At 47.2% G+C, this 27,987-nt stretch overlaps 1 protein-coding gene across 4 annotated transcripts; it reads right to left on the bottom strand.

The window, feature by feature from the left end:
- Positions 1-17: 17 nt before the first annotated feature.
- Positions 18-27,849, bottom strand: LOC110004347 (inverted formin-2-like). 4 transcript variants are annotated; one of them, XM_065963771.1, is made up of 24 exons: positions 27,796-27,849; positions 26,122-26,262; positions 21,323-21,584; positions 21,059-21,174; positions 19,615-19,774; positions 18,982-19,015; positions 17,950-18,091; positions 16,282-16,414; positions 15,467-16,102; positions 15,208-15,338; positions 15,060-15,121; positions 14,862-14,964; positions 13,504-13,589; positions 13,169-13,269; positions 12,936-13,006; positions 7,915-8,022; positions 7,536-7,606; positions 7,332-7,452; positions 7,055-7,219; positions 5,900-5,984; positions 5,603-5,725; positions 2,875-3,315; positions 1,450-1,494; positions 18-1,214 (listed from the first exon to the last, which is right to left on the bottom strand). In XM_065963771.1, exons 2-23 carry the CDS (start codon positions 26,248-26,250, stop codon positions 1,451-1,453), a joined length of 3,324 nt encoding a protein of 1,107 aa, XP_065819843.1. In that variant the 5' UTR covers positions 26,251-26,262; positions 27,796-27,849; the 3' UTR covers positions 18-1,214; position 1,450. The 4 variants fall into 4 exon arrangements, with proteins under 4 accessions (XP_065819843.1, XP_065819844.1, XP_065819845.1 ...); XM_065963772.1 differs by lacking the exon at positions 5,603-5,725; XM_065963773.1 differs by lacking the exon at positions 27,796-27,849 and having other exon boundaries at positions 21,323-21,632; positions 26,122-26,249.
- Between the last annotated feature and the right edge of the window lie 138 nt (positions 27,850-27,987).

Here is a 27,987-nt window from a genome sequence, read left to right as displayed (position 1 = left end):
ACACACACACACACACACACACACACACACACACACACACAGAGACACACACACACACACACACACACACACACACACACACACACACACACACACACACACACACACACACACACACACACACACACACACACACACACACACACACACACACACACACACACACAGACATCTCTCTCTCTATATTTCTGACCTTGGTTTCCATGGAAACGGCCACTTCAGACTGTCAGAGGACAGCTGAAGGTCAAACACAGGTCAACACATCAGCTGCCGTTGCTTTTATTTATGTGATTTAACCAGGACTAGTTTGTCCACGACTTGCACTCGACTCCTCCGTGTGAACGTGAGTGGAGGGGGGTTGGAGGTGTGTCTCTGGAGGAGAGCGGAGGTTTCAGGATGGAGGAGGCGTGGCCTAACAGAAAGTTTGTTTTGGTTTCATGCTGGAGCTCAAGGGCGACACCTACTGGATCAAAAAGTCTCACTTGCTGGGCCGGCCCTCCTCGCTCCTCTACCTGGATGTAAACAAGCTCAGAGAAGAGGAGCAGAGCGGTCTGTCAGTGTTCACATCAGAACACGGAGATGAAGTGTTTTATAGGCTGTCAGCTCAAACTGGGAAATCAGTTTCAATACATTCAACACAGACACCTGCAGGACGACCTGGACGTGCTAACACTGCTAGCGTTAGCCACACTCTGTCTGCAGGTCAACGATGTCATTGAGTTTGCAGTTTAAGATAAATAGTGTTTGAATGAGTTTGACTTACCTTTAGACGAGTTACAGTCACAGTGAGACGCACAGGAAACAGATGAACAGACGCTGCTCAGGGGGATGTAATGAACCAATCAGTGTTTGTTGTTTTCTTCTCAAGTTGCTGACTGGACAGTAAACATGCAGCACACAGACTAATGGACTCATGTGATGATAGCTCTTTAAATCAGTGTTTTGTGTCTGTAGCATCAGTTAATGTGAGCTGGTTGTCATAGCGATGGGACTCTTCACATGATCTTTGACACTTTTTTTTTTTTCATTAAACAGTTTTATTTCTCTGATCTGGAATCAATCAATAATCAAACCAGTAACCAATCAGCTGTCAGACCTCCTCCTCTCTCATCAGGGTTATTCTCTCTCTGTGGAAACACATTCAGTCCTGTCGCCATGGAGACAAGTCCTCCTGTTATCACCTGCAACCAGAGAAGCTTTCTGGCCGGTCGTTCCTGCAGACAGAAGAAGAAGCATTCTGATTGGCTGCAGCGAGGGAGTCAGCTCTGTATCAGAATCCTGTGGGGGGGGGGGGGGGGGTAATCCTGCTGTTAGTTAGCATGATGTTAGCCCCTCACACTTCCTGTTTCCTGGCCCCTCCTCCTTTAGCTGCATCACACCTGAAAACGTCGGCAGGTGGATTTCAGCCTGACAGGCTGAACTGAGGGTGAAGTGACAGAGTGGACTCACCTCAGTGTGACACACATCCTGTCCAGGTTTTGTGTTTGGCTCCCCCTGCAAGTCAAACACATGCATTAACGAACATTTTCAAACTTGGGCTGTCTAACTAAACTTTTTTTTAATGGCACTTAATCACTAAAGTCTGACAGTAAATCACCATTAATCACATTTTTAATCGCAGGTATGAAGCTCCATACTTAGCATGCTAACCCCGCCCACCTCTCCAACTCCGCCCTTTCCCTTCAAATACGACCACGATGTACGTCACTTTGGATAAAAGCGTCTGCTGAGTGAATTGTAACATTGGAAAAACAAGGGTCAGAGTTGTGAATTGCACACGAACGCCTGCTCAAGTTGAAGCACCGACTCAGAAACTCATGTTTTAAAGTTCAGATACTTTTTATAAATTCCCGTATAGCTGAAATATAACTTCTTCACCGTACACTCGTTATCGGCTACCGATCGTGGAGCACCTGAATGCAGCATTAAAGCAGAAGCTGTGAACCAATGGATGGCCTCTCAGTGGCCACGCCCACTTCCTCTTTAGCTGTTTTCTTTAAACCAGAAGAACTGAAATCTCTGACATGTTCTGACAGGCTCAGATCATGTTCCAGTCCCGACTGTTAGTTTAACCCTCATGCATCATTATGGACATTTTTGTCCATGTGGTCAAATGTTTCCTCTTCATCTGGTCATCATTTTGTCTGTTAGTGCATATGGCACCAGTTTTTGGAAGAAAGTCTCTCTCTTGACACATTTTGGAATGCACATTTTATTTTTTTAATAGATCAATAGAACACTGAGAAACATGTTTACTACCCTCTGAAGTCAATAAGGACAAAAAATGTCCACTTCCAAAAAACTGCTATAAAAATAGAACAGATTGATATCAAATATTGAATAATTATCAGGAATTTAACCCTTTAAATGTCAGAATCATGTAATCAAACTGGCATTTAAAGGGTTAAATTCCTGATAATTATTCAATAGTTGATAGTTTTGAGCAGGGCTGAAGTTGTTTAAGAGATTTATGAAAAAAATATCAATCTGTTCTATTTTTATATCAGTTTTTGTGAATTGGACATTTTCGCCCTCCAATGTCCAAACAGGGAACTACATTTTAAATCTGATGCTACACAAAAACTAACAATGCATCAAAGTCAATATTTTGGATAATCTTTGACATATCCAAGACTGATTTAAAAAAAATCCCCCAGCCACCAAATATTTGTTTTATGGAAAACAATAAAAAGTTTTGAGCAGGGCTGAAGTTATTTAAGAGATTTATGCAGAAAAAATATCAATCTGTTCTATTTTTATAACAGTTTTTTGTAAGTGGACATTTTTGTCCTTAGTGACTTAAGAGGGTCGTAAATTAAATTGATGCCTGAGGGTTAAAAGAAAGTTCTGGTTCTGGACCTGTCTCAGACCCACCTTGATGACTGGTCATGGACCTCTTTGCTGGACGAGGAGCTGGATCATCTTTGGACATCGTCATCCTCACTTCAAACGATGTGATCTCCTCAAACGCAGAGTCTTCCTCTGTGTTTACATCGACGTTCTCTCTGGACTCGTCTGGTCCGGCCTGGACCCCCTTACCCCCTAAAGGACTTCCATCTGTAGTGTCAAGGTCAGGTCCAGTGTCCAATTTAAAATCCTGGACTCTGGTTGGGTTCTGGTCTCCTTCAGTGTCAGCAGCAGCAGGGGAGGCTGAAGGTCCAGAAGGTCTGATAGAGTCAGGGGGGCTTTTATTAGTCTTAGCTGGTGAACCTGAATGAGTCCGGACTGGTGGTTCTGCAGACTTCTCTGATTGGCTGAAGGAGAACAAGTCTGGCTTGTCCACAGCCAAGGACCCCTGTATGACCTCAGGATGATCTGAGAATCACAAAACCTCACAATTTATCAGAGTCCATCAAGGTCCATCACAGTCCATCAAGGTCCATCACAGTCCACCACAGTCCATCAAGGTCCATCACAGTCCATCAAAGTCCATCAAAGTCCACCACAGTCCACCACAGTCCATCAAAGTCCACCACAGTCCACCACAGTCCACCACAGTCCATCACATTCATCACAGTTCATCAAAGTCCACCACAGTCCACCACAGTCCATCACAGTCCATCACAGTCCATCACAGTCCATCACATTCATCACAGTTCATCAAAGTCCACCACAGTCCATCACAGTCCATCACAGTCCACCACAGTCCACCACAGTCCACCACAGTCCATCACAGTCCATCACAGTCCACCACAGTCCACCACAGTCCACCACAGTCCACCACAGTCCACCACAGTCCATCACAGTCCACCACAGTCCACCACAGTCCATCAAAGTCCATCACAGTCCATCAAAGTCCATCACAGTCCATCACAGTCCACCACAGTCCATCAAAGTCCACCACAGTCCACCACAGTCCATCAAAGTCCATCACAGTCCACCACAGTCCACCACAGTCCACCACAGTCCATCATAGTTCATCAAAGTCCACCACAGTCCATCAAAGTCCATCACAGTCCACCACAGTCCATCACAGTCCATCAAAGTCCATCACAGTCCACCACAGTCCATCATAGTTCATCAAAGTCCACCACAGTCCATCAAAGTCCATCACAGTCCACCACAGTCCATCACAGTCCATCAAAGTCCATCACAGTCCACCACAGTCCATCATAGTTCATCAAAGTCCACCACAGTCCATCAAAGTCCATCACAGTCCACCACAGTCCACCACAGTCCATCATAGTTCATCAAAGTCCACCACAGTCCATCAAAGTCCATCACAGTCCACCACAGTCCATCAAAGTCCATCACAGTCCACCACAGTCCACCACAGTCCATCACAGTCCATCAAAGTCCATCACAGTCCACCACAGTCCATCAAAGTCCATCACAGTCTATCACAGTCCACCACAGTCCACCACAGTCCATCAAAGTCCATCAGAGTCCACCACAGTCCACCACAGTCCATCAAAGTCCATCACAGTCCACCACAGTCTATCACAGTCCATCACAGTCCACCACAGTCCACCACAGTCCATCAAAGTCCATCACAGTCCATCAAAGTCCATCACAGTCCATCACAGTCCACCACAGTCCACCAAAGTCCATCAAAGTCCACCACAGTCCACCACAGTCCATCAAAGTCCACCACAGTCCACCACAGTCCACCACAGTCCACCACAGTCCATCACAGTTCATCAAAGTCCACCACAGTCCACCACAGTCCACCACAGTCCATCACAGTCCATCACAGTCCATCACATTCATCACAGTTCATCAAAGTCCACCACAGTCCACCACAGTCCACCACAGTCCATCACAGTCCATCACAGTCCATCACAGTCCACCACAGTCCACCACAGTCCATCACAGTCCACCACAGTCCACCACAGTCCACCACAGTCAATCACAGTCCACCACAGTCCACCACAGTCCATCACAGTCCACCACAGTCCACCACAGTCCACCACAGTCCATCACAGTCCATCACAGTCCACCACAGTCCATCACAGTCCATCAAAGTCCATCACAGTCCACCACAGTCCATCACAGTCCATCAAAGTCCATCACAGTCCACCACAGTCCATCATAGTTCATCACAGTCCACCACAGTCCATCAAAGTCCATCACAGTCCACCACAGTCCACCACAGTCCATCACAGTTCATCAAAGTCCACCACAGTCCATCAAAGTCCATCACAGTCCACCACAGTCCACCACAGTCCATCAAAGTCCATCACAGTCCACCACAGTCCACCACAGTCCATCACAGTCCATCAAAGTCCATCACAGTCCACCACAGTCCATCAAAGTCCATCACAGTCTATCACAGTCTATCACAGTCCATCAGAGTCCACCACAGTCCACCACAGTCCACCACAGTCCATCAAAGTCCATCAGAGTCCACCACAGTCCACCACAGTCCACCACAGTCCATCAAAGTCCATCACAGTCCACCACAGTCTATCACAGTCCATCACAGTCCACCACAGTCTATCACAGTCCATCAGAGTCTATCACAGTCCACCACAGTCCATCAAAGTCCATCACAGTCCACCGCAGTCCACCACAGTCCATCAAAGTCCATCACAGTCCACCACAGTCTATCACAGTCCATCACAGTCCAGTCCAGTCCTTCCCAGCCCAGCACAGTTCTCACCGTGGACTCTGCTGGGTCTGTCAGTTGGTGGTCTGGTCTTGTTCAGATTGTAGCCCTTCTTGATCTCGGCCAGCAGGTTGTCGATGATGCAGCCTTGCTCCTGATTGGCCGGCTCCTTCCTGTCTGTTAAACATGTTTAACATCCTGACCTCATTATTCTCAGATTACTTTTACAAACATCTGGAACATGTTCGAGATGACAAATAAAGACACGCCTCCTTTAAGTCGTCATGACCATTTACATGCTGGGGTCGGAGGTCAGACTCTCTGTAGTTTAAGGGGGGGGAGGGGACTCACTGAACTTGTAGGTGTCTCCTTTGCGTTTCCTCTCCTCCTCCTGCTGCGTCCTCCTCCTCTCCTGCAGCCTGCGGCTCTCGTTCTCCTGACGCACAAAACAGGAAGTGATCATCAGGGGGATAAGAGCCAGGATGTAACCTGCAGGGGTCATTACTGCCCTGTGATTGGCTGCTGACACTGCTGATCAGTGATTGGCTGCATGTGTATCCTGCCTGTGATTGGCTGCTGACACTGCTGATCAGTGATGGGCTGCATGTGTATCCTGCCTGTGATTGGCTGCTGACACTGCTGATCAGTGATGGGCTGCATGTGTATCCTGCCTGTGATTGGCTGCTGACACTGCTGATCAGTGATTGGCTGCATGTGTATCCTGCCTGTGATTGGCTGCTGATCAGTGATGGGCTGCATGTGTATCCTGCCTGCGATTGGCTGCTGATCAGTGATTGGCTGCATGTGTATCCGGCCCGTGATTGGCTGCTGATCAGTGATGGGCTGCATGTGTATCCTGCCTGTGATTGGCTGCTGACACTGCTGATCAGTGATTGGCTGCATGTGTATCTGGCCTGTGATTGGCTGCATGTGTATCCTGCCTGCGATTGGCTGCTGATCAGTGATTGGCTGCATGTGTATCCTGCCTGCGATTGGCTGCTGATCAGTGATTGGCTGCATGTGTATCCTGCCTGCGATTGGCTGCTGATCAGTGATTGGCTGCATGTGTATCCTGCCCGTGATTGGCTGCTGACACTGCTGATCAGTGATTGGCTGCATGTGTATCCTGCCTGCGATTGGCTGCTGATCAGTGATTGGCTGCATGTGTATCCTGCCTGCGATTGGCTGCTGATCAGTGATTGGCTGCATGTGTATCCTGCCTGTGATTGGCTGCTGATCAGTGATTGGCTGCATGTGTATCCTGCCTGTGATTGGCTGCTGGTTAGTAAGTGGCTGTGGAAATTGTTGTTTTGGTATTTTTGCCCTGTGTTTGGAAATTTGTGTATTTGGCGTGCAGCTGTTGACATTGCATGAAATTGTCTGCTGATATTGAAGGCTTTTCATTGGCTGATGCCCTTGCAGGAGTCTAATTTGCTGCTGACATTAGCTGTTGATATTGCTGATGCAGAAGTGTCTGCCCTGTGATTGGCTGTTGATATTTCTGACCTGGATGGCCCTGAGGAACAGTCCTCTGAAGGTTCTGATGGTGTTGAAGAGTTCTTCGATGGAGAAGCTGCTGCTGTCCTCACACAGGTAGACCGACAGGTGTGTCTTCTTGTCCTCCAACGAGGACAACAGCTGATGCAGCATCTCCAACGCCTGCAGGCTCTCCTGAAACACCACAGAAGAAGACGACGGCACAGACAGGTAAACAGACCTTTTTATAGAAGAAGATTATAGAACAGGTGAGCCCCAGCAGGGGGCGGAGTCTGCTCCTCAGCACCTGTATGGGGGTCAGGTACTGCTCCTTCAGGTCCTCAGAGGAACAGGAGAGTCTCTGCTCAGAGTTTTTCAGCTGCTTGATCAGAGCGCTGCTTTCACACTGAAGTGACTCCAGATTCAACCTGCAGACACACACATCGAATATTCACCAACAACATTAACAAATGTTTTTATAATCTAATATAAAACAGGTTGTTTTTTTTACCCAGCAGCCTTTGCACCCATCTCCAGGTCATCAGGTAGGTTCAACAGGTCGGGATAGCTCTGCTCCACCTCCTAAGCGTCACACAGAGAGCAGCACATGTTTCATAACATACTGCACTAACGCAGGGACAGAGATGGATCAACACCAATATAAACCGTCAGTGTAACCAGTATAACCAGTACAACCAATATTTATTCATTCATTTAACCTTCACTATTTACCACAAATAATCTCATTGTAATACAAAAATCTCTTTCACAAATGAGTCGAGACAGCAGCGTAAAGTGTTTCCAGATTAACCAGTATACTCAGTATAACCAGTATACTCAGTATAACCAGTGCTTCCAGTATAACCAGTGTTTCCAGTATGGTGTGCTACCTGCAGGATGTGGTGAAGCAGAGTGATTCTGGACTTGTTGGCTTTGGGTTCGGTCAGTTTGAGCAGCGTGCTGATCTTGAAGCCCTCAGCATTCCCCGTGTGGGTCCCCTGGTATGATGACATCACAGGACAACATGTGACATCACAGGACAACATGTGACATCACAGGACAACACGTGACATCAACATGCGACATCACAGGTCAACATGTGACATCACAGGACAACACAGGACAACATGTGACATCACAGGACAACATGTGACATCACAGGACAACACGTGACATCAACATGCGACATCACAGGTCAACATGTGACATCACAGGACAACACGTGACATCACAGGACAACATGCGACATCACAGGTCAACATGCGACATCACAGGACAACATGCGACATCAACATGCGACATCACAGGACAACATGCGACATCACGGGTCAACATGCGACATCAACATGCGACATCACAGGACAACATGCGACATCACGGGTCAACATGCGACATCAACATGCGACATCACAGGACAACATGCGACATCACAGGACAACATGCGACATCAACATGCGACATCACAGGACAACATGCGACATCAACATGCGACATCACAGGACAACATGCGACATCACGGGTCAACATGCGACATCACAGGACAACATGCGACATCACGGGTCAACATGCGACATCACAGGACAACATGCGACATCAACATGCAACATCACAGGACAACATGCGACATCACAGGTCAACATGCGACATCAACATGCGACATCAACATGCGACATCACGGGACAACATGCGACATCAACATGCGACATCACAGGACAACATGCGACATCACAGGACAACATGCGACATCACAGGACAACATGCAACATCACAGGTCAACATGTGACATCACAGGACAACACGTGACATCACAGGACAACATGCGACATCACAGGTCAACATGCGACATCACAGGACAACATGCGACATCAACATGCGACATCACAGGACAACATGCGACATCACGGGTCAACATGCGACATCAACATGCGACATCACAGGTCAACATGCGACATCACGGGTCAACATGCGACATCACGGGTCAACATGCGACATCAACATGCGACATCACAGGACAACATGCGACATCACGGGTCAACATGCGACATCAACATGCGACATCACAGGACAACATGCGACATCACAGGACAACATGCGACATCAACATGCGACATCACAGGACAACATGCGACATCAACATGCGACATCACAGGACAACATGCGACATCACGGGTCAACATGCGACATCACAGGACAACATGCGACATCAACATGCGACATCACAGGACAACATGCGACATCAACATGCGACATCACAGGACAACATGCGACATCACGGGTCAACATGCGACATCACAGGACAACATGCGACATCAACATGCGACATCACAGGACAACATGCGACATCACGGGTCAACATGCGACATCAACATGCGACATCAACATGCGACATCACAGGACAACATGCGACATCAACATGCGACATCACAGGACAACATGCGACATCACAGGACAACATGCGACATCACAGGACAACATGCGACATCACAGGACAACATGCGACATCAACATGCGACATCACAGGACAACATGCGACATCAACATGCGACATCACAGGACAACATGCGACATCACAGGACAACATGCGACATCACAGGACAACATGCGACATCACAGGACAACATGCGACATCACAGGACAACATGCGACATCAACATGCGACATCACAGGACAACATGCGACATCAACATGCGACATCACGGGTCAACATGCGACATCAACATGCGACATCACGGGTCAACATGCGACATCACGGGTCAACATGCGACATCACAGGACAACATGCGACATCACAGGACAACATGCGACATCAACATGCGACATCACGGGTCAACATGCGACATCACGGGACAACATGCGACATCACGGGTCAACATGCGACATCAACATGCGACATCAACATGCGACATCACGGGTCAACATGCGACATCACAGGTCAACATGCGACATCAACATGCGACATCAACATGCGACATCACGGGTCAACATGCGACATCACAGGTCAACATGCGACATCACGGGTCAACATGCGACATCACAGGTCAACATGCGACATCACATGACAACATGCGACATCAACATGCGACATCACAGGTCAACATGCGACATCACATGACAACATGCGACATCAACATGCGACATCACAGGTCAACATGCAACATCACATGACAACATGCGACATCAACATGCGACATCAACATGCGACATCACAGGTCAACATGCGACATCACATGACAACATGCGACGTCAACATGCGACATCAATATGCGACATCAATATGCGACATCACGGGTCAACATGCGACATCACATGACAACATGCGACGTCAACATGCGACATCAACATGCGACATCAACATGCGACATCAACATGCGTCATCACGGGACAACATGCAACATCACAGGTCAACATGCGACATCACGGGTCAACATGCGACATCAACATGCGACATCAACATGCGACATCACGGGTCAACATGCGACATCACAGGTCAACATGCGACATCACGGGTCAACATGCGACATCACGGGACAACATGCGATATCAACATGCGACATCAACATGCGACATCACGGGTCAACATGCGACATCACAGGACAACATGCGACATCAACATGCGACATCACAGGTCAACATGCGACATCACGGGACAACATGCGACATCACAGGTCAACATGCGACATCAACATGCGACATCAACATGCGACATCACAGGACAACATGCGACATCAACATGCGACATCACGGTCCAACATGCGACATCAACATGCGACATCACAGGACAACATGCGACATCAACATGCGACATCAACATGCGACATCACAGGACAACATGCGACATCAACATGCGACATCAACATGCGACATCAACATGCGACATCAACATGCGACATCACAGGACAACATGCGACATCAACATGCGACATCACAGGACAACATGCGACATCAACATGCGACATCACGGTCCAACATGCGACATCACGGTCCAACATGCGACATCAACATGCGACATCAACATGCGACATCACAGGACAACATGCGACATCAACATGCGACATCACAGGACAACATGCGACATCACGGTCCAACATGCGACATCACGGTCCAACATGCGACATCAACATGCGACATCAACATGCAACATCACGGGACAACATGCGACATCACGGTCCAACATGCGACATCACGGTCCAACATGCGACATCAACATGCGACATCACAGGACAACATGCGACATCACGGTCCAACATGCGACATCACGGTCCAACATGCGACATCAACATGCGACATCAACATGCAACATCACGGGACAACATGCGACATCAACATGCGACATCACGGGTCAACATGCGACATCACGGTCCAACATGCGACATCAACATGCGACATCACAGGACAACATGCGACATCAACATGCGACATCAACATGCGACATCACAGGACAACATGCGACATCAACATGCGACATCAACATGCGACATCAACATGCGACATCACAGGACAACATGCGACATCAACATGCGACATCACAGGACAACATGCGACATCAACATGCGACATCACGGTCCAACATGCGACATCACGGTCCAACATGCGACATCAACATGCGACATCAACATGCGACATCACAGGACAACATGCGACATCAACATGCGACATCACAGGACAACATGCGACATCACGGTCCAACATGCGACATCACGGTCCAACATGCGACATCAACATGCGACATCAACATGCAACATCACGGGACAACATGCGACATCACGGTCCAACATGCGACATCACGGTCCAACATGCGACATCAACATGCGACATCACAGGACAACATGCGACATCACGGTCCAACATGCGACATCACGGTCCAACATGCGACATCAACATGCGACATCAACATGCAACATCACGGGACAACATGCGACATCAACATGCGACATCACGGGTCAACATGCGACATCACGGTCCAACATGCGACATCAACATGCGACATCAACATGCGACATCAACATGCGACATCACGGTCCAACATGCGACATCACGGTCCAACATGCGACATCAACATGCGACATCAACATGCGACATCAACATGCGACATCACAGGACAACATGCAACATCACGGTCCAACATGCGACATCACGGTCCAACATGCGACATCAACATGCGACATCAACATGCGACATCAACATGCGACATCACAGGACAACATGCGACATCAACATGCGACATCACAGGACAACATGCGACATCACGGTCCAACATGCGACATCAACATGCGACATCACAGGACAACATGCGACATCACGGTCCAACATGCGACATCACGGTCCAACATGCGACATCAACATGCGACATCACAGGACAACATGCGACATCACAGGACAACATGCGACATCACAGGACAACATGCGACATCACAGGACAACATGCGACATCACATGACAACATGCGACATCACGGGACAACATGCGACATCAACATGCGACATCACAGGACAACATGCGACATCAACATGCGACATCACGGGACAACATGCGACATCAACATGCGACATCACGGGTCAAACACGGTTTTTTGCGGAAAACATTGCCATGGTAACAGTGAGATCTGCCAACCAGAGACATTGCTTTGACACTATGATTGTGGGTATTGTAGTTCTTTTCCCCGATATCCTGAATGAATCATGTTTCTCTTAAAGGTTGATATCAGTTGAGCTCGTGTCTCCATCAGGAGCCTGTCTCACACTCAGGTAGCTCGTGGTCAGTCCACCTGTGATGGTCATGACATCATGGATAATAATCAGATCCACTATGGAGAAATTGAACGGGATATTTACTTCCTGAAACACACCGTTGAGCCCTTTAAATGTATTTAATATGTTCTGTTTGTTTACGTACAGGATGCAGTTACACTCACATAGTTGAGAAAGTTTCCCACACTAAGGATGAGCTTACAGAAGCTGGGCAGGCGAGCGCTCTCCCTCACACCTGGACACACACACACACACACACACACACACACAATGAGGTCAAAGTTTGATGTAAGAGAATAAATTGCAATTTCATTCTTGATATCCCAAAAATAAAATAAAAAACCCTGCTACAACAATCTGTGTGTGTGTGTGTGTGTGTGTGTGTGTGTATACAGACTCTGGCAGGCTCGGTCCAGTAGCTCAGCTTTGGGCTTCATAGTCTCTAACAAACAGCTGCTCTCCTCACACAGCAACATGCACTCTATCCTCAGAGAATAACTACACACACACACACACACACACACACACACACACACACACACACACACACACACACACACACACACACACACACACACACACACACACACACACACACACACACACACACACACACACACACACACACACACACACACACACACACACACACACACACACACTATTATAACTCTACATTAATTTCAATGGTCCTGATTTGTTGCGTAACACCAGGTGGTGCTGTTGTCCTACCTGGGAACTTCCAGAAGTTGCAGGTAAAACTGATCCACTGAGGACAACCTGTCCCTGTCCGCCAGGTGACACTTCAGGTTCTCTACCTGAAGGGGCAGGGTCAGGGGAAAAGAGGAAGGATGACATGTGAACAGGTGAGCGGCATCTCAGGTGAAGGACAGGGACTATGGATGGATGAACAGGAAGGAAAGAGGAAAGAACAGGTGAAGACATGAGACAGCAAGATGTAAGACAGGTGTGGCACATGTGGAAGACAGATGTCCATTAAGTCGAGGACAGGCATAGGAGAGATATAGGACATATTTAGGCCAGGTATGAGACAGATAAAGGACAGGTGGTAGACAGGTGTGAGACAGGTGTTAGACAGGTTTTAGACAGGTGTTAGACAGGTGTGAGACAGGTGTTAGACAGGTGTGAGACAGGTTTTAGACAGGTGTTAGACAGGTGTGAGACAGGTGTTAGACAGGTGTTAGACAGGTGTGAGACAGGTGTGAGACAGGTTTTAGACAGGTGTTAGACAGGTGTGAGACAGGTTTTAGACAGGTGTTAGACAGGTGTGAGACATATGTTAGACAGGTGTGAGACAGTTGTGAGACAGGTGTGAGACAGGTGTTAGACAGGTGTGAGACAGGTGTTAGACAGGTTTTAGACAGGTGTGAGACAGGTTTTAGACAGGTGTTAGACAGGTGTGAGACATATGTTAGACAGGTGTGAGACAGTTGTGAGACAGGTGTGAGACAGGTGTTAGACAGGTGTGAGACAGGTGTGAGACAGGTGTTAGACAGGTGTGAGACATGTGTTAGACAAGTGTGAGACAGGTGTGTGGAAGATGAGTAGAACAGATTCAATACTAATGTAGGACAGGTGTAGAAGAAATATAGGACTGATCTAGGATGAATCTAGGACAGGTGTCGGACAAATATTGACCAGGTGAAGGAAAGGTGAAGGAAAGGTGTTTAATAGGTGGAGGACAGCTAAGGACGGTCATAGATGTGTACATGTGTGTAAGTGTTGGACAGATCTTGGGGGACAAAAGTTGGACAGGTTTAAGTCAGGTGTTGGACAGTTGACAGACAGAGTTTGTACAATCTCCTAAGATCTAAGGGTGAAAGTGTGACAGGAGAGACACAGGTGAGACACAGGTGAGGAACAGGTGAGGAACAGGTGAGACACAGGTGAGGAACTGGTGAGGAACAGGTGAGACACAGGTGAGACACAGGTGAGGAACAGGTGAGGAACAGGTGAGACACAGGTGAGACACAGGTGAGGAACAGGTGAGGGACAGGTGAGGGACAGGTGAGGAAAAGGTGAGGGACAGGTGAGGGACAGGTTTTTTTTGTGTCACTTTGACCTCTGACCTCGTGTTTTTCGGGCAGCAGTTTGATCAGCTGTTTCAGGGACTCCACATCAAATCTGGACCTGTCTCCTCTCCGGATCAGAGACACAAAGTCATCATGGGAACTAAGAGAGAGGGACAGATGGGGGGCGAGTGAGACAGGTGAAGGACAGGTGAGGGACAGGTGAGACATCAACAGAGACATCAAAGGGAAGATCACCATCTGAACTGCTTCAGGAAGATGTTCAGGTTGAGGCACTTCTTGCCGTCGATGAACGAAATCTGAGGACAAAGGAAGTGGTTCACTGAGTGGACTTGTTTGACTTCAGACTGATCAAAGGACAGTGTTAGAGGAAGAACTACTGGACCTCTTTGGTCTCGGTCTTGGCTTTGATTCTGGTCTTAGTCTCAGTTGCAGGAAGACTGAAGAGCTGTTCGATGCTGCAGTAATCAGGTTCCACCAAATCTGAGGATGCCGAAGTCCACATGGACTGCTGAGCTGCAGAGACGGACATGGAAACATTTAGATCACAAATCTGAGTCAGACCTGGACCTGGACCGGCCTGGCCTAAACTGGGGGGGACTAAATTAGTGAAAAAAAACAAAACAAGTTAGAAGCTCACTGACCCGTCAGCGCTCTGGACGGGAGCTTCTGCCAGTTCAGCTTCTTCATACGGAGGGTCGGGGAGGGGGCGGGGCTGTAATGCATACTGCCAAAACCCTGAGCTCCAATCGGAGGTGGAGGAGGACCAGGTAAGGGTGGATGACCTGGTAATCCAGGTAAGGGTGGAGGAGGAGGAGGACCTGCTAATCCAGGTAAGGGAGGACCTGGTAATCCAGATAAGGGGGGAGGACCTGGTAATCCAGGTAAGGGTGGAGGAGGAGGAGGACCTGCTAATCCAGGTAAGGGGGGAGGACCTGGTAATCCAGATAAGGGGGGAGGACCTGGTAATCCAGGTAAGGGTGGAGGAGGTGGATGGAGTTGAGGTATCATTCCAGATAAGAGGGGTGGAGATGGCCCTCTAGTTAAGGTAGGATGAGCTCTTGTACCAGGTAAGTATAATCGGCGAGGATGGAGAGGAGGGGTGGGTGAGGCAGATCGGCATGAGGAGGCTTCTTCAACAAGTTGCTCAGATTGCCAAAGTGGACTTCCCGGGAGTTGAGTCTGTATTGCCCTGTCGATGGTTTGGATCCTGCAATTGGCTGAGAGGGACTTTTGGGGGAGGAGCCTCTCCAGCAGACAGTCTGCAGACTCTAAGTCAGCTGCAAACACAGGTTCTCAAATATAAGACTGTTAGAGATGAACCTTTATATGATCAGACCTGTTAATTATTAACCCTCTTGCATGAGGGTTAAACTATAAAGCAGTTTAACAAGACACTAGCTAAGACTGTATAATTATACCTTCTTACTTCATTCTGGGATTGTGTAGAGAGACTTACAGTCCTGGGACAGCAGGGAGGCCCGGTCAGCCAGCCGCTCCAGAGCTGACCACACCTCTGCTTCGTCTGGGTCCACCAACAGCAACGCCTGAAGGATGGACAGCAGCTGTACCGAGGACGGTCTGCTGGACACCTGTACAGGCGGTGACAGGTAGACTGAGAGATGACAGAGCGACTTACGCTATGGAACAATCTCCAGCATTGAAGGAATAGGTGTTTTGGATGTACACGTTTCGAGGGGAGTGTCCTTGGGAAGAAGTTTTTAAGGTGATCTGTGACCTTTAGTTTGGGCGGTTGTGGCTCAGCTCAGATGTGTCGATCCACAGCTCTTCATGTCACATGTGGAAGTGTCCTTGGGCAAGATACCTAACCCCAAATTCTTCTTGCTGCTACAAGTTTGGGTTATTTACAACGGTATTCTCGGTCTGCTTCCATCCTACCTACAGAGCTACATACTTAAAACAAGTAGTTACCATCTTCACTCGCAGGATTTACACCTTCTAACCATCCCTAAAGCCTGTACCGAATTAGGAAAAAGGGCGTTCAAGTATGCTGCTCCCTCTTCTTGGAATCGGTTGCAAGATACTTTAAATTTTCGGGAGCTGGTTTCCTTGAATGTTTTTAAAGGTCGTCTTAATGATCTAACTGTAGATGTTTGAGCTAACTCGTATTGCCCTTTTTGATCACTTTGTTGCTGATGACTTATGACAGATTCTGATGAATGGTTCTTTTTGTGATTCCTGTATGTTCATTGTTGTTAAGTGTTTTATGTCTGAAACCCTGTAACTGTGCTGCTGTCTGTCTTGGCCAGGACACTCTTGTAAAATAGATTCTTAATCTCAATGAGACTTTTTCCTGGTTAAATAAAAATAAATAAACATTAGAGGTGTGAATGTGTATGAAGAGGATTCTTTTCTACTGATGGACACTTGAGGGAATCTGACCTGCTGTGTGAAAGTGATTTAAGTAGCCTAGAAGACCAAAACATATATACAAGCTCTCAAGTCAATTTACCGTTTACTTTATTTGGGGGTATTCTACATAAATGTTTAAATTTGAGGTGTTTTAGATGGAGGTGTATGCATTGGGTTTTGGGTAATGGTGATAATGGTAAGATGTGTTTTGGGTAATAATGATAATTGCAGGATGGGTTTTGGGTAATGGTGATAATGGTAAGATGTGTTTTGGGTAATAATGATAATTGCAGGATGGGTTTTGGGTAATGATGATAATGGCAGGATGGGTTTTGGGTAATGATGATAATGGCAGGATGGGTTTTGGGTAATGATGATAATGGCAGGATGGGTTTTGGGTAATGATGATAATGGCAGGATGAGGGGATCTGTGTGCCAGTTGAGTTGCTTTGGATGGAGATCTTTTCGATGGGGCAGACGTGGGCTTTTAAGGTGGAGTTGTTTTGATGGATGTGCATTGCATGGAGATGTTTTTGATAATGCTGTCTTGGTTGAGGTTTTTAACAAGTTTGTGGAGGTGTTTCAGGTGTTTTTTGGAGGGTGGATGTTTTTTTAGTAGCGGTGATCTGGTTGGAAAAGTATAAGGTGGAGGTATCTGGATCTTGGAGTTTTTTGGTGAGGGTTGTTTCGGGTGGAGATGAAGTTCTTTGTTGGGAGGGAGGCGGTGTCACAAAGGTGCAGAAGAGAGTATTACCTTGGTGAAGAGCAAGCTGAAGACCTGCTGGTGGCTGCTCATATCAATGCCTCCGTACAGTCGCTCCATCTTGTCCTCATCCTGCGTCAGAGAGTCCTCGAACGCATCACACTGGACGTTCAGGTCCTGGTCCTCTATTTCCCTGGAGACAGAGACACACCTTCAGTCCGGCCAGTTGGTTCTCTATTACAGGCTTGACATCAAAGTTTTCTTCTTCTGGTCCAGATGTGAACGAGGGTCAACAGTCTGCTCTACCAAGTTAAAGTTTTTTATAATGTATAAAATGCAAATTATGTATAAAGTTTGAGTAAAGATGGGTTTTATGAGATGGTGAAAGTATTGTTCAGCTATCAGTGTTGAAATTGTTGACTTTATATAAATATGGACAATGCATCTTTGTAGAAAAGTGAAACCTAAATCTCGGTGATTAGGTTTTAAGCAGAATCCTTTTTTGGGGCGGTTGGACGTATAAGGTTTTTTGGTTGTTTTCAGAGGTGTGGCTGTTTTAGGATTTCAACTTTTATTTAGGTGGAGGTGTTTTGTATGGAAGTGCTTTGATTAGGGATGTTTTGGCCGGAGACATTCTGAGTTGGGGTGTTTTTGGTGGAGGTGATTGGGTGAGGGTGCTGGATATTTTCCAGGTAGAGGTAGTTTTGGCAGAGCTGTGTTGGCAGTATAGTTTCCAGTTTCCCTTTTCTTCAGGGCGGCAGTAGCTCAGACTATAGGGACCTGGGATAGGAACCAAAGGGTTGCTGGTTCAAGTAGAGATGCGGACCAAGTCTGGAAATTGGTCTGGTAGCTAGAGAGGGGCCAGTTCTCTTCCTGAGCACTGCAGAGGTGCCTGTGGGAGCTGTCATGTCATCCATAAATGTATATATAAAGTCTGTAGTGGAAATCACACTATGGTTGTCTGAGAATTTGGAAAATACCCACCAGCTGAGTGGATTTACTGGTTTTAAGGTTTTAAGTTACTGGATTCAGGACCCGGTCCATCAGGCTGAATAATTTCATTGTTAAAGTCAAAATCAGTACCTCAGTCTGGGAAGTTGATCCAGCAGCTGCAGTCCTGAAACACAGTTTATAAGAGAAAGTCTGAAAACTTTAACTTTTTCTACAATCTCTAACTTAAACAGAAAACACCCTCGACCCCCTCAATCCAACATGACCTCCATGTTTTCACCACCAGAAGGAGCAGCAGGCTTTTGGGAATTTGGGGATTAACCCAGAAACCACTTACTAATGGCATGAAAACCAACAACAAAACCATTGCAATCATGTTTAATGAGCTGGCAACCACCTGGAACTCTGCAGAAACATCCTGTTACCTTTTTTAAATAAATACATTCAATCACATATTACACGTTGATTCTTATACTCTGTGATGAACACAAACTTCATCCATATTCTTTGTGTATTAAGAATCAAGTCAAAGCTGAACAGTTTGCAGAAAACTGACTTTGGGATCTTCCTCAAGTATATTTACCATTTCCTCCTCTTCCAGTCCTAACCTGGATGACTGAGATCCAACACATTCTCTCTGGTCAGGTCTTTTTTCTCTCTCAGCTATAAAACCGTTAATCTTCCCATCAGGTAAGTAATGTTTGATATCTGTCTTCTAGTCAGTACTGTCAGTGATACCAGTGAAGCGTTGACGATCTGTCGTACCTATAAACTCCCGTCGCACTTGGTCCCGCCTCCTGAGGTCGTCTTGACCCAACACGAGCACGTTAACGACGCTCATCAGTGTCACCGTGTACGGGGTGTTATTGGTGCCATGAAGCTCGTTCATGATCACACTGAAGCGATACTGCTGCTTCTTCAGAGACTGGAGCCCAAACACAGGATGTTCAAACAAACACCAACACATTCATCGTCAAAATGAATGTGGACAGGTGTGGAGACAGGTGTGGAGACAGGTGTGGTGACAGGTGTGGTGACAGGTGTGGAGACAGGTGTGGAGACAGGTGTGGAGACAGGTTTGAGGACATACAGTACGTGGAGACAGGTGTGGAGACAGGTGTGGTGACAGGTTTGAGGACATACAGTACGTGGAGACAGGTGTGGAGACAGGTGTGGTGACAGGTGTGGAGACAGGTGTGGTGACAGGTTTGAGGACATACAGTACGTGGAGACAGGTGTGGAGACAGGTTTGAGGACATACACTTTGTGGTGACAGGTGTGGAGACAGGTGTGGTGACAGGTGTGGTGACAGGTGTGGAGACACTTTTGAGGACATACAGTACGTGGTGACAGGTGTGGAGACAGGTGTGGTGACAGGTGTGGAGACAGGTTTGAGGACATACAGTACATGGAGACAGGTGTGGAGACAGGTGTGGTGACAGGTGTGGAGACAGGTGTGGAGACAGGTGTGGAGACAGGTTTGAGGACATACAGTACATGTAGACAGGTGTGGAGACAGGTGTGGTGACAGGTGTGGTGACAGGTGTGGAGACAGGTGTGGAGACAGGTGTGGTGACAGGTTTGAGGACATACAGTACGTGGAGACAGGTGTGGAGACAGGTTTGAGGACATACAGTATGTGGTGGCAGGTGTGGAGACAGGTGTGGTGACAGGTGTGGTGACAGGTTTGAGGACTTACAGTATGTGGTGGCAGGTGTGGAGACAGGTGTGGTGACAGGTGTAGAGACAGGTTTGAGGACATACAGTACATAGAGACAGGTGTGGTGACAGGTGTGGTGACAGGTTTGAGGACATACAGTATGTGGTGGCAGGTGTGGAGACAGGTGTGGTGACAGGTGTGGTGACAGGTTTGAGGACATACAGTACGTGGAGACAGGTGTGGAGACAGGTGAGGTGACAGGTGTAGAGACAGGTTTGAGGACATACAGTACATAGAGACAGGTGTGGAGACAGGTGTGGAGACAGGTGTGGTGACAGGTGTGGAGACAGGTGTGGTGACAGGTGTGGAGACAGGTTTGAGGACATACAGTACGTGGAGACGGGTGTAGAAACAGGTGTGGTGACAGGTGTGGAGACAGGTGTATAAACAGGTGTGGTGACAGGTGTGGAGACATGTGTGGTGACAGGTTTGAGGACATACAGTATGTGGAGACAGGTGTGGTGACAGGTGTAGAGACAGTTTTGTTACCCTGTAGTGGTCCAGAGCGTCCAGGACCAGGTGATGCCCCTGAGGTTCAAACAGGGTGAGAGCAGCCAGCAGCTCAAACACCTGCATCTTCACCATGACGTTGGATGTATCCAGAGCTGGGGACACAGGGACAGGTGATGTGATTCTCAGCAGCCAATAGGAAGACAGGGAAATTAGACAGACTAGGTCTAGGATGGCAGAATGAGACAACATGGGACAGAACGACACTGACTGGACGAGACAGACAAAAGAATGTGAGCCCACCCTGGGTCAGGGTCCTGATGTAACCGGAGTGGTGCAGGATAAAGTCCAGTCCTGTGGATGAGTTCATGACTGCTCGGATGCAGGAGACACAGGTGAGCTGCAGCAGAGCGTCTGCGATGCGAGCATTGCCGCGACCTGACAGTCGCTCCAACGCCTCCATCAGCAGGTCTAGACCCTGCAGCTCCAGGAAATGTTCCATCCAGGAGCAATTACTGTCCTCCAACCGCCGCCGCAAACCAGAGTAGTTCACCACCGAGGGGACCTGAAGAGGTCAAGGAGTGTTCAAAGACAGGAAGAGGACCAGCAGCACCTACAAGTTTATATTTAACTGTTAGTCCTGTTTTATAAGAGTCTGTGACAGTATGTGATAGACTTTGCCAGTCTAGGTTGGTCTGCAACAGTCTGTGACAGTCTATGGTAGTCTAAGGCAGTCTATAGTAGTCTGTGACAGTCCAGGTTGGTCTATGGTAGTCTGTAACAGTCTATGGTAGTCTGTGACAGTCTTGGTAGTCTGTGTCAGTCTATGGTAGTCTGTGACAGTCTATGGTAACCTATGGTAGTCTGTCAAAGTCAAAGTCAAAGTCAACTTTATTGTCAATTTCAAAATATGCCAGACATACAGTGGAATCGAAATTCTGTTTGTCTCCGTCCCGCGGTGCAATACAACCAAAATAAGGTAAAAAAGAGATAAGGTAAAATAGATAAATTAAAATGAGGTAAAAATAAGATAAATAATATTTACAGTAATAAATTCTAAATTGTGCAAAAGGTACAAAATCGTAAATAAAATAAATACAATTAAATAAAATTTAAAGAAAAAGTAAACTTGGGCAATATGTGCAATGTGCAGTAAACTGAGTGTACTTTTGAATAGTTAGCTTCAGAGTTATTAGTCCAGAGTTCTTGGTTCTTGGTAGCAAACGAGGGGCAGAGGGGAGGGAAGGAAGAGAGGGGAGAGAGTTAAGCTTCCTGACAGCTTGGTGGAAGAAGCTGTTTCCCAGTCTGGTGGAGCCGGCCCGCAGGCTGCGGTACCGTCTCCCCGATGGCAGGAGGCTGAAGAGGCTGTGTGAGGGGTGGGTGGGGTCACGCACAATGCTGGTTGCTTTGCGGGTGAGGCGGGTACCGTAGAGGTCCAGAAGAGAGGGGAGTGGGACACCGACAATCCATTCAGCAGCCTTCACTGTGCGCTGCAGGGTCTTGCGGTTGGCAGCAGTGCAGCTCACACACAGTGATGCAGCTGGTCAGGATGCTCTCGATGGTGCCTCTGTAGAAGGAGCACATGATGGATGGGGGGGCTCGTGCTCTCTTCAGCTTGCGGAGGAAGTAGAGGCGCTGCTGGCACTTCTTGGCCAGTGATGTGGTGCTGGTTGTCCAGGAGAGATCCTCACTGATGTGAACCCCTAGGAACTTGGTGCTGCTCACTCTCTCCACAGCAGCACCGTCGATGGTCAGTGGGGGTTTAGGAGTGGGGACTCTCCGGAAGGCGACAACAACCTCCTTGGTCTTGTCGACGTTCAGGAAGAGGTTGTTGTCTCTGCACCACGTGGCCAGTTGGCTGACCTCCATCCTGTAGTGCGTCTCATCGTTGTTGGAGATGAAACCAACCACTGTTGTGTCGTCCGCAAACTTCACAATGTGGTTGCTGCTGAAGGATGGAGCGCAGTCGTAGGTCAGCAGCGTGAAGAGCAGGGGGCTGAGCACACAACCCTGGGGGGCCCCAGTGCTCATGATGATGGTTTTTGATGTGCTGCCGCCGACCTGCACTGTCTGAGGCCTCTCGCTGAGGAAGTCCAGCAGCCAGTTGCACAGGGAAGTGCTGAGCCCCAGCTGGTCCAGCTTGCTGATCAGCTGCTGAGGGATGATGGTGTTGAATGCTGAACTGAAGTCTATGAACAGCATTCTGACGTATGAGTTTTTGGTGTCCAGGTGGGTGATGGCTGGGTGAAGAGCAGAACAGATGGCATCCTCGGTGGATCTGTTACCTCGGTATGCAAACTGGTAGGGGTCCAGGGTGGCGGGGAGGGTGGATTTGATGTGGGCCATGACTAACCTTTCAAAGCACCTCATGGCGATGGGGGTCAGTGCAACGGGTCGATAGTCATTGAAAGTGGATGGTGGCTTCTTTGGAACGGGTATGATGGTGTTGGCTTTGAAGCACGATGGACTCAGCCTGACTCAGAGAAGCGTTAAAAATGTTTGTGAAGACATCTTTGAGCTCCTCTGCACAGTCCTTCAGCACACGGCCAGGAATGTTGTCTGGACCTGCAGCCTTGTGGGTGTTGATCTTGGAGAAGATCTTCACGCTGGCTGCAGTCAGGCACAGGGTCTGGTCGTGGGGAGGGGGGGTGGTCTTCTGTGGGGGCGTGCTGTTGTGTGCTTCAAACCTGGCAAAGAAGCTGTTGAGGTCGTTCAGCAGAGAGGTGTTGCTGTCACAGGTCTGTGGCTTGGGTTTGTAGTCTGTGATGGTCTGGATACCACGCCACAGGCTCCGCGCGTCTCTGCTGTCCTTGAAGTGTCCGGTTATTTTTAGTGTGTAGCTGCGTTTGGCTTCCCTGATGCCACGGGACAGGTCGGCTCTCGCTGTTCTCAGGCAGGCTGCGTCCCCAGCTCTGAAGGCGGTGTTCCTGGCCCTCAGTAGCCCGCGTACCTCTCCTGTCAGCCATGGCTTCTGGTTAGCCCGGGTGGTGATGGTTCTGGTGGTGGTGACATCAGCAGTGCATTTGCTAATGTAGGAGGTAACAGTGTCAGAATACTCCTCAATGTCTGTGTGGTTGTTGTAGGTGGCTGCCTGCTTAAACATCTCCCAGTCTGTGGTGTCAAAGCAGTCTTGTAGTGCAGCAGAGGCCCCCTCTGGCCACACACATACCTGCTTCAGAACTGGTTTGGTGACTTTAACCCTGGGTCTGTAAGCTGGCATTAGCATTACACTGATATGGTCAGAGTGGCAGATGTGGGGGAGGGGTGAAGCTTTGTAAGCACCTTTAACTGATGTGTAAATCATATCCAGAATGTTACCTTCTCTTGTGGGAAAGGTCACGTGTTTGTGGAAGTGGGGTAAAACCGTCTTGAGATTTGCATGATTAAAATCCCCAGCGATGATGAAAAATCCGTCTGTGTGGGCTGTCTGTTGCTCACTGATGGCGTTGTAAAGTTCCCAAAGTGCGTCGATTCTATCAGCGTTGTTGGTGGTGGGGGGAATATACACAGTGACCAGCAGGGTCGCTGTTATCTCTCTCGGTTGATAGAAAGGACGGCACTTAATGATCATAAACTCTGCCAGCGGTGAACAGTGTTTACATACCACAGCAGCATCTCGACACCAAGCATCACTGATGTAAACACGGACTGGTAGACTACCATAGACTGTCACAGACTATGGACAGTCTATGGTAGTCTGTGACAGTCTATGGTAGTCTGTATCAGTCTATGGTAGTCTGTGACAGTCTATGGTAGTCTGTGACAGTCTATGGTAGTCTGTGACAGTCTTTGGTAGTCTGTGACAGTCTATGGTAGTCTGTGACAGTCCATGGTAGCCTATGGTAGTCTGTGACAGTCTATGATAGTCTGTGACAGTCTATATTAATCTGTGACAGTCTATGGTAGTCTGTGACAGTCTATGGTAGTCTGTGTCAGTCTGTGACAGTCTATAGTAGTCTGTGACAGTCTATGGTAGTCTGTGACAGTCTATGGTAGTCTATGTCAGTCTGTGTCAGTCTATGGTAGTCTGTGACAGTTTATGGTAGTCTGTGTCAGTCTATGGTAGTCTGTGACAGTGTTTGGTAGTCTGTGTCAGTCTATGGTAGTCTGTGACAGTCTATGGTAGTCTGTGACAGTCTATGGTAGTCTGTGATAGTCTTTGGTAGTCTGTGACAGTCTATGATAGTCTGTGACAGTCTATGGTAGTCTGTATCAGTCTATGGTAGTCTGTGACAGTCTATGTTAGTCTGTGACAGTCTTTGGTAGTCTGTGACAGTCTATGGTAGTCTGTGACAGTCTATGTTAGTCTGTGACAGTCTTTGGTAGTCTGTGACAGTCTATGATAGTCTGTGACAGTCTATATTAAACTGTGACAGTCTATGGTAGTCTGTGACAGTCTTTGGTAGTCTGTATCAGTCTATGGTAGTCTGTGACAGTCTATGTTAGTCTGTGACAGTCTTTGGTAGTCTGTATCAGTCTATGGTAGTCTGTGACAGTCTATGTTAGTCTGTGACAGTCTTTGGTAGTCTGTGACAGTCTATGATAGTCTGTGACAGTCTATATTAAACTGTGACAGTCTATGGTAGTCTGTGACAGTCTATGGTAGTCTGTATCAGTCTATGGTAGTCTGTGACAGTCTATGGTAGTCTGTGACAGTCTATGTTAGTCTGTGACAGTCTTTGGTAGTCTGTGACAGTCTATAGTAGTCTGTGACAGTCTATGGTAGTCTGTGACAGTCCATGGTAGCCTATGGTAGTCTGTGACAGTCTATGATAGTCTGTGACAGTCTATATTAATCTGTGACAGTCTATGGTAGTCTGTGACAGTGTTTGGTAGTCTGTGTCAGTCTATAGTAGTCTGTGAGAGTCTATGGTAGTCTATGGTAGTCTGTGACAGTGTTTGGTAGTCTGTGTCAGTCTATAGTAGTCTGTGTCAGTCTATGGTAGTCTGTGACAGTCTATGGTAGTCTGTGACAGTCTATGGTAGTTTGTGACAGTCTATGGTAGTCTGTGACAGTCTATGGTAGTCTGTGACAGTCTATGGTAGTCTGTGATAGTCTTTAGTAGTCTGTGACAGTCTATGGTAGTTTGTGACAGTCTCACCTTTAGCAGTCTGATGCAGAGCTCTGGGTCAGCGTTCTCCAGATTTGCTTCCTGTTTGGCGTCTGGGTCCGTGGCAGGTAGTCCTGTCACATGACCCTTCACTGCCAGCCATTTGGCTCTGGTTGTCATGGTGACGAGGAGCTGTTAAAGATGAAATAGGAACACTGTGTTTTTTTTAATACTTAGTTAATTTAAATGTCGTCATTTTAATGTTTCCATTCTACCATTGAGTCTCAAACTGAAGACTGACTCCTCACAGACCACCCCGTCTTAACATTTATCTTCTCTTTGTGTTTTTTACTTGACTTCATGAACTTTTCTTCCCCTGTAGCTGCAGACTGAGACGCATAAAACCACAGAAGAAATGTGGAGTATTTGTGTCAGCAGATAAGAAATGTTTCAGAATGGAGACTCATTGTCCTGTGACTGTGTGTGTGTGTGTGTGTGTGTGTGTGTGTGTGTGTGTGTGTGTGTGTGTGTGTGTGTGTGTGTGTGTGTCGCTCTATGAATGAGTCTTTATCTTCAGTTTGTTTGTATTTAAACTTTTTTTTCCTGCTGGTTTAAATCTTTATTTAAAACACTGACAGCAGCAGATGTTAAGATTCAAAGAGTTTTAAGTTTATATATTTGTCGTCATTTTAAGAAATTTCAAACGTGGTTTTCAAATAAATTAGAATAAGAACTTTTAATTTACCATCACAGAGACAGAAATAAAACAGAAAACCATAAGAAATCAGACTGATTAATAAACGATAACAACGTAAATTGGAATTACTTTTAAAAGCTGACATGCTGTTTTAATAATTTAAATAATGGTACAATAACTGTTCTACCTCTTCTGAGGACTGTATCATTAAATTCTTCTGATATTAAATATTTGTATGCATTATAAATATTATTTACATAGAAAACATGAGATGTTTTTAACGATCTCCTGAGCAGATTGGGCCACTTTACTAGTTTCATGGAGTTATTCTTCAGGAACTTTGAAATCCTCATTGAGGTAAACTTGATCACCTTCTTCATTTTACATGTCATATTATATTCTGTGTCTCTTTAACAGTCTGTAGATATAATTGTTGTCTCTGCATTCTTAACTTCACAGAGGTTGACCCACCCTGCTGATCCCAGCACCAGACCTCCTTTAAAACTTACTGACTTTAGTTGTTTTTCACTTCAGCACAAATTTACTCAAAGTACAACAAAACTTTAGCTACTGTCGAATTAAAAACAGCATCCCGGTGAATTCGGCATGAAAAGGTGTCATGAAAGAGGGCTTCATTTCCGGAAGAGTCTGTTGTTTTCATATAAACTAAACACACACTAACTCAGCGGTGCGTCCCGTGTTCACAGCAGCTTTAGGAGTGTATTAAAATCTAAGTGAGAGTGTGTGACCAACAGAGGACATGCCGAATGACAGCAGGGACAAGAAGGATTCAGTGAGAGTTTCTGTTTGATTAAACTGAGAAGAAGAAGTCTCCAAAAGACTTGAAGTTTTCAAATTAATCGTTTTTCCAATGAGATTCAGCATAGACACGATTCATCTCCATAGCAGAGTTAAAACGTTTTAATTGAGTGTAAACTGTTCGGAGATGGTTTCAGGTTAAATCCCATTTAAAGTCTCACTAAAGATTAACGCGGGTTCTTCCCACGGGCCGTATGAAAGGGTCTTACCTGACAGGAGTTACTGGAACTCTGTCTCTGCGTGAACCCCGATCCTCTAACACGTCCGCGAGACGTGGGCGGGGCCAGAGGTCATATCTATGCGCATGTGCGTTCTGTTCATCCAAACTGTTAACCCGGGATAACTGTCGCTTTACTCATGATGTTAACCCGGGATAACTGTTGCTTTCTCAAGATGTTAAC

This window comes from Labrus bergylta, chromosome 15 (genome assembly GCF_963930695.1).
Source record: "Labrus bergylta chromosome 15, fLabBer1.1, whole genome shotgun sequence".
NCBI classification, from domain to species: Eukaryota; Metazoa; Chordata; class Actinopteri; order Labriformes; family Labridae; genus Labrus; species Labrus bergylta.
Note: the sequence above shows the minus strand (reverse complement) of the source record. Positions and strands in the feature narration are given on the sequence as shown.